Below are 17,863 nucleotides of genomic sequence, written 5' to 3'. Positions count from 1 at the left end.
CTCTCCTGGAGCAGCCTGTCTGCAGGACACACAGCTCCCCCGGCTCCACCTTCCTGGGGCTGACCCCCGAGCCTCCAGCCTCCCCTGCCCCTCCGGGTGCTTCCCCCAGCGAGTCCGCCCAGGCGGGGTCCTGGGGAAGCCAGAGGGTCCTGCCCCCCAACTCCGCAGTCAGACGTGACTCTCAGCCAGCCAGTAAAACAGAGGTTTATTAGACGACAGGAACATGGTCTAAACCACAGCTTGTAGGTGCAGAGAACAGGACCCCTCAGCCGGGTCCATTTCGGGGGGGCAGGGAGCCAGACAACCCCATCTGCCCTTCACTCCATGTCTCCAGCCAGCCCCAAACTGAAACTCCCTCCAGCCCCCCAACCCCCTCCTCTGGGCTTTGTCCCTTTCCCGAGCCAGGAGGGCACCGGATTCCTTTGTTCTCCAACCCTTTAGCTCTCACCTGGCAGGGGGGAAGGGCCCAGGCCATCCGTTGTCGGCCCTTCTCTGTGTCCAGCCCCCTGCACACACCTGCCCTCTAGGGCTCTGCAATGATCATACACCCTTACCCCACCCCCTAGAGACTTAAGAACTGCATAGGGGAAACTGAGGCACCCCCACACTATTCAGAGGAAACATTAAGAACAGTCCCACTTTGTCACACCCATCACTCTGGACGGACGTTCTTAGGGGATCAAGTGAACGGATGTAGGGCATTTATCCAGCCACCCAAGTCAGCAGGGAGTGAGGGGCACCGGCAGGGCTGGGCTAGCAGGGGGCTGCGGGTCAGGAGTGAGGGGCACCGGCCGAGCAGCATGGGACCCAGCTGCCTCCTCTCCAGCCCTTCCCCCCCCCCCACGGCAGCAGGAAGAGCTTGGTGCTGCCCCCCTCCCCTTCCCGCCTTGCCCATGTCAGGAAGTGGCTCATTCACAGGCTGGGGTGAGGTGGATTAACCAGAGTCCAAAGGGCCCTGGAGTCATTGCAGAGAAATAATCCCCAGGTGTTAGCGCCCCACCCCACCAGCTGCAGGTTCCTGCCCCCAACCTTAGCGCCGCCCTGGGGCCAGCCCTGCCTGCCAGGGGAGAGGCCCCTGCAACCCAGCACTGGATAAAAGCCAGGAGTGCTGGCTTGCGGCCCCCCCCCTGCTCTCACCACTAGACCCCACTCCCCTCCCAGAGCCGGGGAGAGAACCCCAGAGTCCTGACTCCCAGCCCCCCCGTGCTCTAACCACTAGACACCCCCCTCCCCTCCCAGAGCCAGGGAGAGAACCCAGGAGTCCTGGCTCCCAGCCCCCTCCTGCTCTAAACACTAGACCCCACTCCCCTCCCAGAGCTGGGGAGAGAACCCAGGAGTCCTGGCTCCCAGCCCACCCCCATGCTCTAACCACTAGACCTCCCTCCCCTCCCAGAGCTGGGGAGAGAACCCAGGAGTCCTGGCTCCCAGCCTCCCCCCCGCCCATGCTCTAACCACTAGACCCCCCTCCCCTCTCAGAGCTGGGGAGAGAACCCAGGAATGCTACTTTTGCCTTGCAGGTCACCAATAGCTGCACCCCAATACCCGAATTCCTTCGCCACTTCCCTGCCTGCTCGCCAGCCCCTGCCACTGGCTACTCCCAGAAATCCCAGCTCCTCTGACCCAGAAAGGAGCCGTGTGCCCCAGGTTCCCACCGTGGCGGGGACCCACACCACGCTTGCCGTTGCGCACACGGAGGTGTGTTTCAGGCAGGGGGGAGGGTCCGTAAGCAGCAGCAATGGCAGGAAAGGGTGACAATAGAAAATGAAAGTCCTAAAACGTGAACAACGGCAGACGCTTCTCAAGAGTTACCTTTCCTAGCTAATGAGGTTGGCCTTCCCTCCCTGCTGGGGACAGAACCCAGGCATCCTGGCTCCCAGCCCCTTCTGCTCTCACCCACCACACCCTGCTCCCAGAGCCAGGCGGAGAACCCAGGAGTCCTGGCTCCTAGTCTCCCCACTCTAACCATTCAACCGTGCAGATGGAGATGGCCCCGTCACTCTGGACACTCCTGTGAGAAGTTGTCTGATGTAGGTCATTGGCTCCTCCGTATGGGCTCTGAACCCCACCAGCCCAGCTCCAATCTCCTCCGATGTCCCCAGCACAGCCCACCCGGTGGGTGTGTCCGTGACAGGGTAGATCCTGTTTGCAGCCTGTGGCCACTGGATGAGCTCCTTTAGCCAGGCGTCCCACTCCGCAGCGGGGAGAGATCGGCATCGATCCCAATCCACTCGGGCAGGAAGGCAGCTGCAGGCTTGAAGATCTCGAGGAAGGGGGAGTCGGGGAGGGTGTAGTTGGCCAAGTAGATGGTCTCCCCCCCAGCCAGGTAGCCGGCCCAGATCCCGAAGGTCCCGATGGTCATGATCGTGTGGTTGCAATGAGCCAAGAGAGCAAAGTCCCTCCCCGGCGAGGACTCCTTCCCGTCCCCCGAGAAATACACGTCTCCCCGCGAGGCGTCGATGTTCTCCCGGCACCACTCCATCCCATTGCTGGTGACCACAAAGACCGGCTCCTGGTACTTGGCCCGGAAGTAGCCCATGGCCTTCTCCAGGTAGGCCTTGTCCGCCACCACCCCCTTCCAGCGCTCGTCCATCACCCGGACGTAGTCCCCCCTCCGGACGTGAACACCCACGTAGGTCACGTTCCGGTGCTGCCCACGCAGCCTGGCCAGGTACCGGTTGGCCTCCTCCTTGACGTGGTCGTGGAAGGAGAATTCCTGGAGGATCTCCTGCCGGAGGTGGTGGTAGAAGGTCCAGGAGCAGGGGTAGCCCATCAGCCGGACGTATTTCCCTTCGATGTGCCTGTACTCCTCCGACATCCAGTCGTGGAGCTCATAGTCCTTCCACGGGATCCTCCAAGCCCTGAATCTGGAGATCACGGGCAGGCTGATGCGGAAGAGCGGTGCCAGATGCTGGTGCATGTCCGGGAGGATGTAGGCCTGGCGCCCGTTCATCTTGGCCAGGGCGTAGAGGGTGGCGTATTCCCCCATCTGGTTCCCCAGGCGCCCGATGGAGTTCACGGTCCACACACCCTGCTCCGTGGGTGCGGGCTGCCATGGGTCACTGGGAGAGGCGATCTTCTGCCCCTGTTGGGGGAACTGGCTCTGTAGCTGTAGGAAGGAGACTATGCCCAGGACACCCAGCAGGTACAGGAAGATCAAGAGGACTTGCTGGACAGAGATCCAAGAGATCAGGGATTTCATGGCTCCGAGAAGCAGTGCAGGGCACGATCCAGGCCTGGGGGGAGACAGAGCAAGAATTTCGGACCCTCTGCGATGGGTCTAATTCTTAGCTACACCACAAGCGTAGTGACCAGCTACTGCCAGGATAAGGGCATCGGAGGATGGTGGGAGCAATGGGAAAGCATGCTAGATAAGTGGGTGATTGGGAACATGAGGAGAAGGCTGGGTGGATGGGAAGGCAGGGGGGTGAGTGGTCAATGGATGGGAAGGCTGATGGGGTGGCTGGATGAAGGAGAAGATGGTTTGGGTGGAGGGGAAGTCAGGGGGTAGGTGGGCAGGTTGGGGGGGTGGCTGGATGGATGGGTGAGAAGAGGGTGATGCAACCGGGTGGCCTTGAGGGGTATGGCTGGGGGGTTAGATCAGGCCTGGAGGCCAACGATAAAACCCAAACAAGACGGCTATGCAGGAACCAGCTCAGCCCCGCGAGCCGTGATGAAGACATCGGTGTCCAGAAAATATAGCATGTTCCACGATCCTGTAGCCAAACAAGGGGCCCATCATCTCAGGGTGCCCCCAGGCACTTGCGGAGCAGAACCATCAGGGGTACATCTGGGCCTCTGCCTTGCCAGTGACGTACTTGTGGGGTCGAGCAGTGGAGTCAGCTTCACGCTCCCACTGCTCTGCCCATGGCTGCTCCTCCACCAGGGGAAGGAAACCAGAGCTCTCCAGTGCAGACGTTCCCAGGGGAAAGCCCAGCTCAGATGCCTCCCCCCGACATTCATCCCCCTTTTCCATCTCCTGTGCCCAGCTCCTCAACCTGTGGGGCCACCCATTGATGTCCAAAATGACAGCAATGGGATGGGCATGGACAATCAGACCGCTACGGCTGTCTCTTCCCAGGATAATCCTCTGCAGTCATGCTTGGAAAGTATTTAGACTTTGGTTCAAGGCAATCGGCATGCGGAAGGGTGGAGTAAAGGGGAGAAGGGTAGATGGGGGATGGATGGGGAGAAGGATAGACGGGGGATGTGTGGATGGATGGATTGGGAGAAGGGTAGATGGTGGATGTATGGATGGACAGATGAGGAGAAGGGTAGATGGTGGGATGGGTGGATGGATGGCTGGGGGGATGGATAGATGGATGGTTGGATGGATGGAAGAAGAGAAGGGTAGATGGGGGATGGGTGGATGGACAGCTGGGAGATGGGTAGGTGGGGATGGATGGATGGAGAGAAAGAGGGGGGGATGGATGGATGGACAGATGGGGAGAAGGTAGATGGGGGTGGATGGACAGAGGGATGGGGAGAAGGGTAAGTGGGGGATGGAAGGATGGACAGTTGGGGAGAAGGGTAGATAGGGGGATGGGTGGATGGACGGATGAGGGGAAGGATATATAGGGTGACGGATGGATGGATGGGGAGAAGGGGGGATGGGAGGATGGATGGCTAGACAGAGAAGGAGAAGAGTATATGGGGGATGGATGGATGGATGGACAGATGGGGAGAAGGGTAGATGGGGGATGGAAGGATGGTGAGAAGGGTTAATAGGGGGATGGATGGATGGACAGCTGGGGAGAAAGGTAGATGGGGGATGGGAAGATCAATGGATGGGGAGAAGAGTAGATAGAATGACGGATGGATGGACAGCTGGGGAGAAGCGTAGGTGCGGGGATGGGCGGATGGATGGATGGGGAGAAGGGTGGATAACGGGATGGACAGATGGGGAGAATGGCTGATAGGGGGATAGGTGGATGGATGGAGAGACAGCTAGATAAGGGATGGGTTGATGGACTGCTGGAGAGAAGGGAAGACAGGGGGATGGATGGATGGACGGCTGGGGAGAAAGATAGATGGGGTGTGTGGCATTCTGTACCTTGGGGGAACACCCAGCACCCCATTGTGTGGGATCCAGTGCAAAGTTTGTCATGTTGGGTATCTTTGGAAGGCTCATGATGCCCTGAGCATGGTTGTATAGTGATGTTATAGTATTTGTTATAGGGATGTTACAGGTTATAATTTCATGTATATAGTTATGAGGCTGAAAATGTGTCCTCCTGGCTTAAAATAAGCCCAGGCAAAAACTCTCCAAGAGCAGAGGGGCAGTTCACACCTCATCAGGCCATGTGTGGGACAAACCCAGCCCAGCCTCACAGGAATGAAGGACACTGGCCGAGACAGCAACAAAAGAATCTGTTAGACCCTCAAGGGAATCACCCCCCTTCCTTCGGGCATTTTGGGATGCGATGAGGTAACGCTCACCTGACTCTGAAGGGGTGGGGGGGCAAAGCCAAGAGGCAAGAAGGGACATGATAAAAGGGAGAGACATTTTGCCTTGCTCTGTCTCTTCCACTTCCATCTGCAGACACCACCACCAAGCGATTGAAGCGCTGATCAAAGGGGAGAGCAGCCAGCCTGTGGTGAGAAACAGGTAAGTTTGTAAGGGCCCTGAAAGTGTTCAGATCAGCGTAGGATGCATTTTGCTTTTATTTCATTTGACCAAATCTGACTGGTTGTGCTTTGACTTATAATCACTTAAAATCTATATTTATAGTTAATAAATTTGTTTGTTTATTCTACCTGAAGTTTGGTTTGAACAGTGACAGAGGCTCCCCTTGGCAGAACAAGCCTGGTACACAGCAATTTCTTTGTTAAATTGACGAACTCATATAATTTTGCAGTGTCCAGCGGGTGTAACTGGACACTGCAAGATGGAGGTTCCCAGGGTTGTGTTTGGGACCATAGATATTGGCTAGTGTCATTCACTTGCAAGTAGCTGGGAGCAGCTTACATGCCAGAGCCTGTGTGTGAACAGCCCGGGAGTGGGGGGTCTCACAGCAGAGCAGGGCAGGGGTGGCTCCCAAAGTCAAGGATTGGAGTGACCTAGCAGATCACTCGTCCAGACAACACCAGAGGGGAATGTCACAGAGGGATCAGGTGTGATGGGTAGACCTATAGATAAAGAGGTGTGTATGGGGACGGGTGGATGGATGGGTTGATTGATGGATGGATATGTGGGGAGAAGGGTAGATGGGCAGATGAATGGACACCTGGGGAGAAGGGTGGATGCGGGATGGGTGGATGGATGGATGGTGAGAAGGGTAGATGGGGGGGATGGTTGGATGGCTGGCAAGAAGGGTAGATGGGGGATGGATGGATGGGGAGATCCATCGGTGGTTACTAGGAACAGTTTGTCAAAGTCTGGGGCCCTTAGCATAGGGACAGACATGGGTGTCACTTTAAGCTAGTTAAAGGCCTTCTGACACTTTTCAGTCCACTGAACAGCATTTGGCTGTTTCTTTTTGGTTAGGTCAGTGGGGCGGCAATTTGGCTGTATTGCGGTACAAATCGTCTGTAATAACTGGCCAAGCCTAAGAAGGATTGAACCTGTTTCTTTGACTTTGGGACAGTCCACTTTTGGATAGCATCCACTTTGGCCTGTAGGGGGTTGATAGTTCCTTGACCCACCTGGTGTCCAAGGTAAGTCACTCTGTTTAGGCCTATTTGACACTTCTTAGCCTTAACAGTTAGTCCTGCCTCCCTTATGCACTCGAAGAATTTTTGTAGATGTTCCAGGTGTTCTGCCCAGGAATCCGAAAATATGGCCACATCGTCAAGGTAGGCAGCTGCATATTCTCCCAGTCCAGCTAGGAGACCATCTACAAGTCTTTGGAAGGTGGCGGGTGCATTTCACAACCCTAAAGGGAGTACATTAAATTCATACAGCCCTACATGGGTGATGAGGGCTGACCTTTCCTTGGCGGATTCATCCAGTGGTACCTGCCAGTACCCCTTGGTTAAGTCCAAGGTAGAGATGAACTGGGCCCATCCCAGTTTCTCTAATAGTTCATTTGTGCGTGGCATTGGATAGTTGTCTGGGCGAGTTACAGCATTTAGCTTATGGTAGTCCACGCAAAAACGTATCTCCCCATCTGGTTTGGGAACTAGAACCACTGGAGATATCCATGCACTGTGGGAGGGGCGGATTACACCCATCTGTAACATATCCTGGATCTCCCGGTCTATAGCAGTTTTAGCTTGAGGAGACACCCGGTAAGGTTGGACCCTAATTGGGTGAGCGTTACCTGTGTCAATGGAGTGGCATGCCCGTTCAGTCAGTCCTGGGGTGGCTGAGAACGTCGGCGCGTAGCTAGTGCACAGCTCCTGGATCTGCTGTCGCTGCATACGCCCAAGGGTCATGGAGAGGTTCACCTCTTCCACACCACCAGCACATTTCCCTTCGTAGTAGACACCTTCAGGCCACTCAGCGTCCTCTCCTCCCTGGGCTGTAAACTGACAGACCTTTAATTCTCTGGAATAAAAGGGCTTTAGAGAATTAATAGGGTACACCTTAGGCTTTCGGCTGGAGGTGGGGAATGCTATGAGATAATTAACAGCTCCCAGGTGCTCCTGGACCGTGAATGGCCCTTCCCACGATGCTTCCATTTTATGGGCCTGGAGCGCCTTTAAGACCATGACCTGGTCTCCTACTTTGAAGGAACGCTCTCTGACATGTTTATCATACCAGGCTTTTTGCTCTTTTTGAGCATCCTGTAAGTTGTCTTTAGCAAGGGCTAAAGAGGTTCGGAGGGTGTTTTGTAGGTTGGTTACAAAGTCCAGAATGTTAGTTCCTGGAGAAGGTGTAAATCCCTCCCATTGCTGCTTCACCAACTGCAATGGCCCCTTAACCTCGCGGCCATATACAAGTTCAAATGGGGAAAACCCTAAACTGGGATGTGGTACAGCTCTGTAGGCAAAGAGCAACTGCTGCAACACTAGGTCCCAATCATTGGAGTGCTCATTTACGAATTTACGTATCATGGCCCCCAAAGTTCCATTAAACTTCTCCACCATGCCATTTGTTTGATGGTGGTAAGGGGTGGCAACCAAGTGATTTACCCCATGAGCTTCCCAAAGGTTTTCCATAGTTCCTGCCAGGAAATTAGTCCCTGAATCTGTGAGGATGTCGAGGGCCAACCTACCCTGGCAAAAATGTCTACTTGTGCCTGGCACACACTTTTAGCCCTGGTGTTGCTTAGAGCTACTGTTTCCGGCCATCGGGTGGCAAAATCCATGAAGGTCAGTACATACTGCTTTCCTCTGGATGTCTTTTTCGGAAAAGGACCCAGAATATCCACAGCTACTCGCTGAAATGGAACTTCAATGATGGGGAGTGGCTGGAGAGGGGCTTTGACCTGGTCTTGGGGTTTTCCCACTCTTTGGCACACCTCACAAGACTGGACATAGGTAGAAACATCCTTGCCCATTCCCTCGCAGTGGAATGACCCCCACAAACGATCTTTGGTCCTGTTCACCCCAGCATGGCCACTAGGATGATCATGGGCTAAGCTCAAGAGCTTGGCCCGGTATTTAGTTGGAACTACCAACTGTCTCTGAGGATGCCAGTCTTCCTGGTGTCCACCAGAAAGAGTTTCCTTGTATAAAAGTCCTCTTTCTACAACAAACCTGGATCAATTAGAAGAGCTGAGAGGCTGTGGGTTGCTCTGTGCCGCCGTCCAAGCTCTCTGGAGGCTTTCATCGGCTTCCTGTTCGGTCTGGAACTGTTCCCTTGATGCTGGAGACATCAGTCCCTCATTGGATTGTGGACCTAGGCTTGGTCCCTCTGGAAGCGATGTAGGGGATGGGGCTGTTTCCGTTGACTGTGAATCACTCTCCGCTGGGGCACTAGGTTGGGGTTCAGGCTCCGGCTGAGCCTCTTGTGTAGGGTTTGGGCTGCTGCCGGTTCAGGTTCGGTGGGGCCCTCTGGTGTTGGGGTTGCAAGTACTGGATTCAGTGCTGGCAATGGATCTGGTGCTGGTTGTTCCGCTGGTTCCGGTTCTGGGACTGGTTCCGTCTGGGTCTCTGGGACTGGATCCACTACTGCTGTTGCAGACATTGGCCTGGGGTCCGGGTCCATCACCTCTGACCAGGTCCTGATAGACGTTTCCGGAACAGAGCTAGGCCTCACGGCTTGTTTAGCCTGGCTGCGGGTGACCGTTCCCACCCTCTTGGCCTGCTTCACATGCTTCGCCAAGTCTTCCCCCAACAGCGTGGGGATGGGATAATCATCATAGACTGCAAAAGTCCACATTCCTGACCAGCCCTTGTACTGGACAGGCAACTTGGTTGTCGGCAAATTGAAAGAGTTGGACTTGAAGGGTTGAATCGTCACTTGGATCTCTGGGTTGATTAAATTGGGGTCCATTAAGGAAGCATGGATAGCTGACACTTGTGCTCCGGTGTCCCTCCACGCGGTGACCTTCTTCCCACCCACACTCACAGTTTCCCTCCGCTCCAAGGGTATCTGGGAGTATCTGGGCCTGAGGACCTCTGGTGTGATTCTGGTGCAATGAACTGTAATCTGTTGGGGTTCTTGGGGCAGTTGGCCTTTATATGCCCCGGCTTGTTACATTTAAAACATCGTCCAGCTGACGGGTCACTGGGGCGAGGAGGGTTGCTGGAGAATGGTGTGGCGGGACGATAAGGTGTCTGGAGGGTTCCTTGGGGGGTAGGTGGGGCCTTGGGTGGCCCCCAATAATAGGGTGTGGTCTGGGGTTGTCCCTTCTGGTATCCACTCTGTGACCAGTTTTTTTTCTTTTCTGCCACCTCCACCCATTTGGCTCCAACCTCCCCTGCCTCAATTACAATTTTGGGCTTCCCATCTAGGATGTATCTTTCTATTTCCTCAGGAACACCCTCTTAGAACTGCTCCATTTGCATTAGGAAGGGCAAATTTACTGGAGATTCAACACTTGCTCCTGATATCCAGGGCATCCCAATGTTTTCCAATGTGTTAGGCATGTCGGGTAAATGACATGTCTGGTTTCCACCTTAGGGCTCTGAATCGCTGACAGGAATGCTTGGGTGTTAGCCCCATTCTGACTCTCGCCTTGGTTTTAAAGAGTTCATACTCATTCATGTGGTCCTTAGGCATTTCAGCCACCACCTCAGCTAAGGGTCCGCTGAGCTGGGGCCTCAGCTCTACCATGTATTGGTCTGTAGAGATGCTGTACCCAAGGCAGGCCCTTTCAAAGTTTTCTAAGAAGGCCTCAGTATCATCGCCTGCCTTGTAGGTCGGGAACTTTCTGGTATGGGAAGTGGTACCTGGAGAAGGATTGCTAGGGTTGGTTGGTATATTCTGCTGAGCCTTTGCCTTCTCCATCTCCAGTGCATGCTTCCTCTCTTTTTCTTTCTCCTTCATTTCTTTGGCCCTTGCCTCCATTTCTTTTTCCCTTGCCTCCATTTCCCTCCTGTAGGCAGCCTCCCTTTCTTTTTCCCTTGCCTCCATTTCTTTCTGTATGAGTTCTATCTGTCTTTCATATTCCTTTTGTTTTTCCTCAGCTGCAAATCTGGCTAATTCCAGCTTTTGTTGAACCGTGGAGTCTGTCATCCTAACCTCTCTGTTTTTAACTAACTTTACACCCGAGAGTTAGAAAGAAAACCAAAACAAAAAAAAACTTGGCTTGTAAAATTTTGCTGTGCTGTCCGGATACCTGTGTTCTCTGATAGTGATTGTCAGCCTACAGAGAAATCGTAAAAAAAACCCTAACACCTTTGTCTCCAGGCAAATAGGCAGAAAACCCCTCTAGTTGCTCTTAGGAGAAGAAAAAAAAAACAAAAAACTTCAGGTCTGTGAAGACTTCTGAATTTCCCTGCAGGAGGTTAACTACCCTGCCTTTAGGTAGAGAAAACTCCAGCTCACAAAAGACAATTCCCTTTTGTCTCTGCTCTGGCTCCAAGCAGAGAAAAAAAACCCAACTGCTTCCAGTTGGAAACCTGCTTTCCAGCAGCCCAAAGGGGAAAAAAATTCCCTATTAAAATCTGTGTTTCTGGTTCAAAAAATCTCACATTGATCTCAAAATGATTTCAAGTTAATCCCACCATTCTGCCACCATGTCAAGGTTCCTTCCCCACTCTGAACGCTAGGGTACAGATGTGGGAACCTGCATGAAAACCTCCTAAGCTTACTTTTACCAGCTTAGGTTAAAACTTCCCCAAGGTACAAACTATTTTACTCTTTGCCCTTGGACTTTCGCTGCCACCACCAAACGTCTAACCAGTATTATTATTATTAGGAAAGAGCCCGTTTGGAAATGTCTTTCCCCCCAAAATCCTTCCTTACCTTTACACCCCCTTTCCTGGGGAAGGCTTGATAAAAATTCTCACCAATTTGCATAGGTGACCACAGACCCAAACCCTTGGATCTTAAGAACAATGAAAAAGCAATCAGGTTCTTAAAAGAAGAATTTTAATAGAAGAAAAAAAGTAAAAGAATCACCTCTGTAAAATCAGGATGGTAAATACCTTACAAGGTAATCAGATTCAAAACATAGAGAATCCCTCTAGGCAAAACCTTACATTACAAAAAGACACAAAAACAGGAATATCCATTCCATTCAGCACAGCTTATTTTCTCAGCCATTTAAAGAAATCATAATCAAACGCATCTCTAGCTAGATTACTTACTAAGTTCTAAGACTCCATTCCTGTTCTGTCCCCGGCAAAAGCATCACACAGACAGAGAGAGCTTTTGTTTCTCCCCCCCCCAGCTTTGAAAGTATCTTGTCTCCTCATTGGTCATTTTGGGCAGGTGCCAGCGAGGTTATCCTAGCTTTTTAACCCTTTACAGGTGAAAGGATTTTTCCTCTGGCCAGGAGGGATTTTAAAGGTGTTTACCCTTCCCTTTATATTTATGACAGGGGGTGTCTGAGGTTGGGTCACTGGAAGCTGGCAGTCTGCTTGCGGGGACTGGAAGAAGGGGAGTCCAGGGCGTTTGGCCCAGGGCTCCAAGATGGACTTGGCTGAAAGTCACTGATTTCTGTGATAGCAAGCTCTGTTCTACTCTGTGTTGCTGTCGACTAATAAATCTTCTGTTTTACCGGCTGGCTGAGAGTTACGTCTAACTGCGGAGTTGGGGGGCAGGACCCTCTGGCTTCCCCAGGAGCCCCGCCCGGGAGGACTTGCTGTGGGAAGTGCACGGTGCGAGAAGGGAATGCTGAATGCTCCGAGATCAGACCCAGGAAGGTCGAAGCTGTGTAAGCTTCTTTCCCTGGTGACAGTCTGCTCTGAGAGAGGAGGCATTTCTGTGCACCTGGCAGAGGAGATAAAAAGATGGCCGAGATGTCTCCATGTTGCCTCTTTCCTGCTTTGATTCTCTGGACCATGGATTTACAACTGAAAGGAGTGTCTTGAATTATGGACTGAGGACCTGCCAATCTTTTGGAGATTACCAGAGAGATTTTACAAGCCAGCAGCCTGCAACATCACTGTTACAAACCTGATACAAGGACTTTGCAATCATTTGTATATATATGATCGATTAACCATGGGTAGATTGATGGATGGATGGGTGGGTGGGTGGGTGGATGGATGGATGAGTAGATAGATAGAAGGTTGAGGATGGATGGGTGGATGGATGGAGGGGTAGACAGGGTTGGGTCTGGGGATGGACGGATGGGTGGATGGGGAAGGACAGCAGGTTCGAGAGTTAGATGGAGGGCTGGGTCTGGGGAAGAATGGATGGAGGGATAGATAGAGGGTTGAGGGTGGATGGATGGAGTGGTAGACAGAGAGTTGGGTTTGGGGATGTATGGATGGATGGATGGAGGTATGGATGGATGGACGAGTAGATACTGGGTTGGGGAGGGGAAAGGGTGGGTGGGTAGGTGGGTTGATACAGGGTTGGGGGTAGAGCCAGCCAGCCAGGAGGCTCCATATCTTTGGTCAGAGACAGGCCAGGACAGTTTCTAGGTAGGGGATCTCTCCCCTTCTTACCTTGGTGAGGTGGGCACCAGGGTCGGCCGCTCCCGCCTGCTCTCCCCAGCAAGGCTCCAGCTCCAGCTCCGGCTCCAGCTCCCTCTGACTCTGCGTCAGCCGATTATTTTCAGTTGTGCTCTTATCAGCGCTTAAACATTAGTCCAGCCAGCTGCCCCTGGGCCTGCCTAGCCCTGCCTAGCCCTGCCTGCCTCTCCCCAGCACAGGGCCTGGGGCACTCTGGGGCATGCCATGCCAGGCAGGGAGGGTGAGGAACTAGGCGTGGGAGTAGATCTCTTCATGAAATAGGCGGGCCAGGACGCCTGGGTTCTCTCCTCGGCTCTGGGAGGGGAGTGGAGGGGGAGCTGGGAGCCAGGACGCCTGGGTTCTCTCCTCGGCTCTGGGAGGGGAGTGGAGGGGGAGCTGGGAGCCAGGACACCTGGGTTCTCTTCCCAGCTCTGGGAGGGGAGCAGGGTCTAGTGATTAGAGCAGGTGGGGGTGGGAGCTCCCCCCCAGGGCTCAGAGGTGGTGGATGTGCCATGTAGTGAAGGACTTGACAAGCCAGGACTGTCACTTTTCCAGCACACCCGGACCCCGTCTCACCGCTCCCTACAGCTGCAATGGCATCACGCACATCAAAATCCCCTAAGGGCCTGGCACGAACCCAGAAGGAAACAAGTCAGGTACATTGACCTTTGCTCTTCAGTCCCGCCCCACAGCCCCCTGCTAGTCCAGCCCTGGGCTCCCACCTGCGCCCCTGAATTCAGATTGTCAGCACAGAAAAGTGGAGGGAGGGTTGGGGTAAGGCCAGGGCTGGGCTAGCAGGGGGCTGCGGGTCGGGAGTGAGGGGCGCCAGCAGAGTGGGGTCCCTAAGGGAACAGATCAGAGTATCCCTCCTTATCCAGTCTCTCTCTCTGTCCATTTTCGAGGGGTGGGGTAGATATTGACACAGGGTCCCTGAGTCGGGGACAGAACCCAGGAGTCCTAGCTCCCAGCCTCACCCTGCTCTAACCACTAGATCCCACTCCCCTCCCAGAGCCAGGGAGAGAACCCAGGAGTCCTGGCTCCCCTATTTCCTCCTCAGACCCAACCCCCAGCCTTCCTCCCTGACAAAGCAAGCCTTAGTCTCTGTGCCCCTGGGGGAGGCGGGGGGGGGGGGGGGGATGACGACAGGCAGAGTGTCCCACCCAAGACAGCTGGCTGGATCTAAGGTCTGAACGCTGGTAAGAGGAAGAGGAAATAACTGGGTGCCGCAGCAGGGTCAGAGGGAGCCGGAGCCATACCGGTTCTCCCAGGACTGTGGGCTTAGCAGCTGTCATCCAAACCCTGTTCCTAGCCCCGGGCTCGGCCAGGCCTCGCCGGGCCCTGCCGCTGCAGGTTACCCCTCGGTGCTGCCCAGCCCCCCAGCCCCTTTGAGGTTACCCAGCCCTGGACACTGGCTACTCCCGGAAGGCCACGGCTTGCTGTCCCCAACGGAGTGGGACGTGCCGGCATACAAGATCCAGCCCAGGGCCGGCCGCTTGGTGGCTGGGTTATTTGTTAAAAGCAGGGGATTCAATGGGACTGGGTTATTTGTTTGCAACTCACTGCGCTCGGAGAGTGTGTGTGTGTTTTCACCCCCCTGAGCGAGAACATTTCCGTGCCGTAAATTACCTGTGCGGATAAGCTAGTTACATGCCCGTGATCAGGGCACTTACAACCTGGCCAGCCTGAGGGAGGAGATGTTCATAGGGAGTGTTCCAGCGTGATCAGGCAGGATCTGACAAAGTGCCTTCAGGTTCCTGGCTCTCTCTTTATACCTGTTAGCGAACTTGCTGGCCTTAGCAAAAACCCAGTTTGAAGAGGTTTATCCTGGCTACTTCCCTTCCTCTGAGGCCTTCTCTGACCCCCTGCAGTCCTTGATTACCAGCCGACCAGTGGGAAGGTTTGGGGCTTCTTTCTCTGGAGAGAATTTCCGTTTTGTTTCTGCAGCTCTTTACTTGATTCGTTACTTTGGGACCTATCCATCCTTCCCACACGACAAGTAGCCCGACACAAGCATACAAGCATCACCTCAGGACGGGATGCAGAGACAAAGTTTCTCGACACCTTAAATGACTGCAGATGTGGTCGCCCCATCTCGAAAATGATCTAGTGGTTCAGAAAAGGTGAATCAGGGGTGTGGGACGGCTTCCGTATGAGGAGAGATTAATAAGACTGGGACTTACGTAGCTTTGGCACAAGGCGGGAATCCTTTGTCTCTCTCTGGGTCCCCACCCCTCCTTCTAAGTGGAAAAGCACCAGGTTAAACATGGATTCCAGGGTCAGGTGCCATGGCCACATGTCCTGTGAGCCCCCCTCCATTCCTCCAGGACTGACCCGTGTCTATGCAGTGGAGGCTTGCAAGTAAACAGAGCCATCCACCACCAATTGTCCTCGTCAACAGGAGCCATCAGGATTCCAAGCCACCATTAATGGCCCACACTTTGCATAGTTACAAGCCGACTGTGACAAAGTGGGACTGTTCTTAATGTTTCCTCTGAATAGTGTGGGGGTGCCTCAGTTTCCCCTAGGCAGTTCTTAAGTATCTAGGGGGTGGGGTAAGGGTGTATGATCTTTGCAGAGCCCTAGAGGGCAGGTGTGTGCAGGGGTCTGGACACAGAGAATGGCCGACACCCTGTTTCCTGGCCACTGATGGCCTGGGCCCTTCCCCCCTGCAAGGTGAGAGCTAAAGGGTTGGACAACAAAGGAATCCGGTGCCCTCCTGGCCCAGGAAAGGGACAAAGCCCAGAGAAGGAGGGGCTGGGGGGAGTTTCAGTTTGGGGCTGGCTGGGGATGAGGAGTGAAGGGCAGACGGGGTTGTCTGGCTCACTGCCCCCCAAAATGGACCCAGCTGAGGAGTCCTGTTCTCTGCACCTGCAATCTGTGGTTTAGACCATGTTCCTGTCGTCTAATAAACCTCTGTTTTACTGGCTGGCTGAGAGTCCTGTCTGACTGTGGAGTTGGGGGGCAGGACCCTCTGGCTTCCCCAGGACCCCGCCTAGGCGGACTCGCTGGGGGAAGTGCACAGAGGGGCAGAGGATGCTGACTGCTCCGAGGTCAGACCCAGGAAGGTGGAGCCGGGGGAGCTGTGTGTCCTGCAGACAGGCTGCTCCCAGAAAGGAGACTTCCCCAGAGTCCTGCTTGGCTTCACGGGGAGCAGTTCCAGAGCATCGCCCGGGGACTCTGTGACACCGACCTCAGAGTTAACTTCATATTTCTAGTTTCAGATACAAGAATGATACATTCAAACAAATGGGATGACCACACTCAGTAGATCCTGAGCTTTGTAATGATACCTTACAAGAGACCTTGTGCATAAAGCATATTCCAGTGACATCGTATTGCCACTCATAAGAATATTTCCCCTGGGAGGCCGATGGGCCGTGCAGAGCAGCTGGAAACTCTTGGGAATGTCGTGCCGGAGAGCACTGAAAAGTCCCCTGCAGCTGCAAAGCCAGCGGTTACGGGGCGCTCGCAGAATTTGGCCACGAGGATATGGTTACAGCTCCTGGACTGGGTGTGCCCTGGAGGTTTGGTGTCGAGCACCGAAAGCTTAAGGTTGCCCCATTCCCCCAGGCCCAGAATTTATATGTTAGACACGCTAGACAGGGACACGAACCCAAGCCCCCCCAGAGCTCCCCCCAGGGTATTAGCAAGCTCTGCTCACCAGAGCAGCCAGGGAGAAATCTGCCTCTGGGACAGCTGCGGCTGCAGGGGCTCCGAGTGTTACTTTGGGGTTAATTAACACAGGGGCCAGCGTCTTGAGGCCCGGCAAGGGTGGATCGGGTCACGAGCCCTTGCCGGGCTGCTGTTGATGGTGTTGCACCGGGCAGCAACCCGTGGCCGCCTCGTCAACCCCAGCCGGGAATTGTGTGGACAAGACGTAGAATCACGCTCCCGGGTTGCAACCCGAACCAGCAAAGGGCCGCGGCACCGCCTGTCCCATAGCCCTGGGCTCTCCCGACCTGGGTCACTCACAACCAGCCTACCAGCGCATGTCCCCAGCCATGCTGTGGCTTCCACCAGCCTGGGTTGGCACCTGTGGGGTGACCCCGACACCCACCCTGTCCCGGATTTTCCCCAGAACATATGACCTGCACCTTCCAGCCCTCTCCTGGCCAGTCCCGATATGAAAGGCCCGTTTTCCCATCAGGGATCCGTATGCGACCGTTTGGTACTGTAACTGGAGTTCCCCCAACCCGCTCAGTTTAAATGCAGCTCAGGCTTCGCTGAGCTGGAGAAACACACATGTCTTTCACGTGGCGGAGGCCGGGTTTGAGTGAGCATAAGTGTCAGGTGTTCAAGTCAGAACAAATGATAAAAACGCTTCCTCGGAGCTGACCCTTAGCAAGCCGGGTTGGGGTCCAGGTCAGATCCTCACCCCAGGTCCCCAGATCCACAGGCTGGGTCAACGGGCAGGTTTATTTGTCATCTTAGGTGAAAACAGCACGAGAAGGAGAGCTGCTTTGGGTGGGAGGGGGACGTGTGCCCCTCCCTTTTATAGCCCAGTTGTCCTCTGGAGTGGATTTTTGTGAGGGTTCCCCCTCAAAGCAACATTGATTCGAGCGGTCAAGGTGGAGACGTCTGGCCCCAGGCTCTTTCTTCTCCCTCGTCTCTGCTGAAATGCAAATTTGCTTTGTCTCCGGCCACTTCCACCCCTCCATTGCTGTCTCGAGGCCCCTGTTTATTACGGATCTGTTGTGAGCCGAGGTGCCTCGGGTGGCCCACACCGAAAATGCCAAGTGCAGGGCAGACTGCAAACAGGCGCGCGGATTCTCACAAACCTGGAGGTTAACACTGTGGTTAGAAGAAAAGCACCTTAGAGACTAACCAATTTATTTGAGCATAAGCTTTCGTGAGCTACAGCTCACTTCACTACAGCAAACTGTGGTTAGATTCACCAACCAGTCACCAG

The 17,863-nt window shown here is 54.3% G+C and overlaps 1 protein-coding gene across 1 annotated transcript; it reads right to left on the bottom strand.

Moving 5' to 3' along the window:
* Nucleotides 1-2,173: 2,173 nt before the first annotated feature.
* Nucleotides 2,174-3,199, bottom strand: LOC144278935 (galactoside alpha-(1,2)-fucosyltransferase 2-like). The gene has a single exon (XM_077840322.1). It carries the CDS (start codon nucleotides 3,197-3,199, stop codon nucleotides 2,174-2,176), a length of 1,026 nt encoding a protein of 341 aa, XP_077696448.1.
* Nucleotides 3,200-17,863: the final 14,664 nt, after the last annotated feature.

The sequence above is a fragment of the Eretmochelys imbricata genome, chromosome 23 (assembly GCF_965152235.1).
Source record: "Eretmochelys imbricata isolate rEreImb1 chromosome 23, rEreImb1.hap1, whole genome shotgun sequence".
NCBI classification, from domain to species: Eukaryota; Metazoa; Chordata; order Testudines; family Cheloniidae; genus Eretmochelys; species Eretmochelys imbricata.
This window is presented reverse-complemented; position numbering and strand designations above follow the sequence as displayed.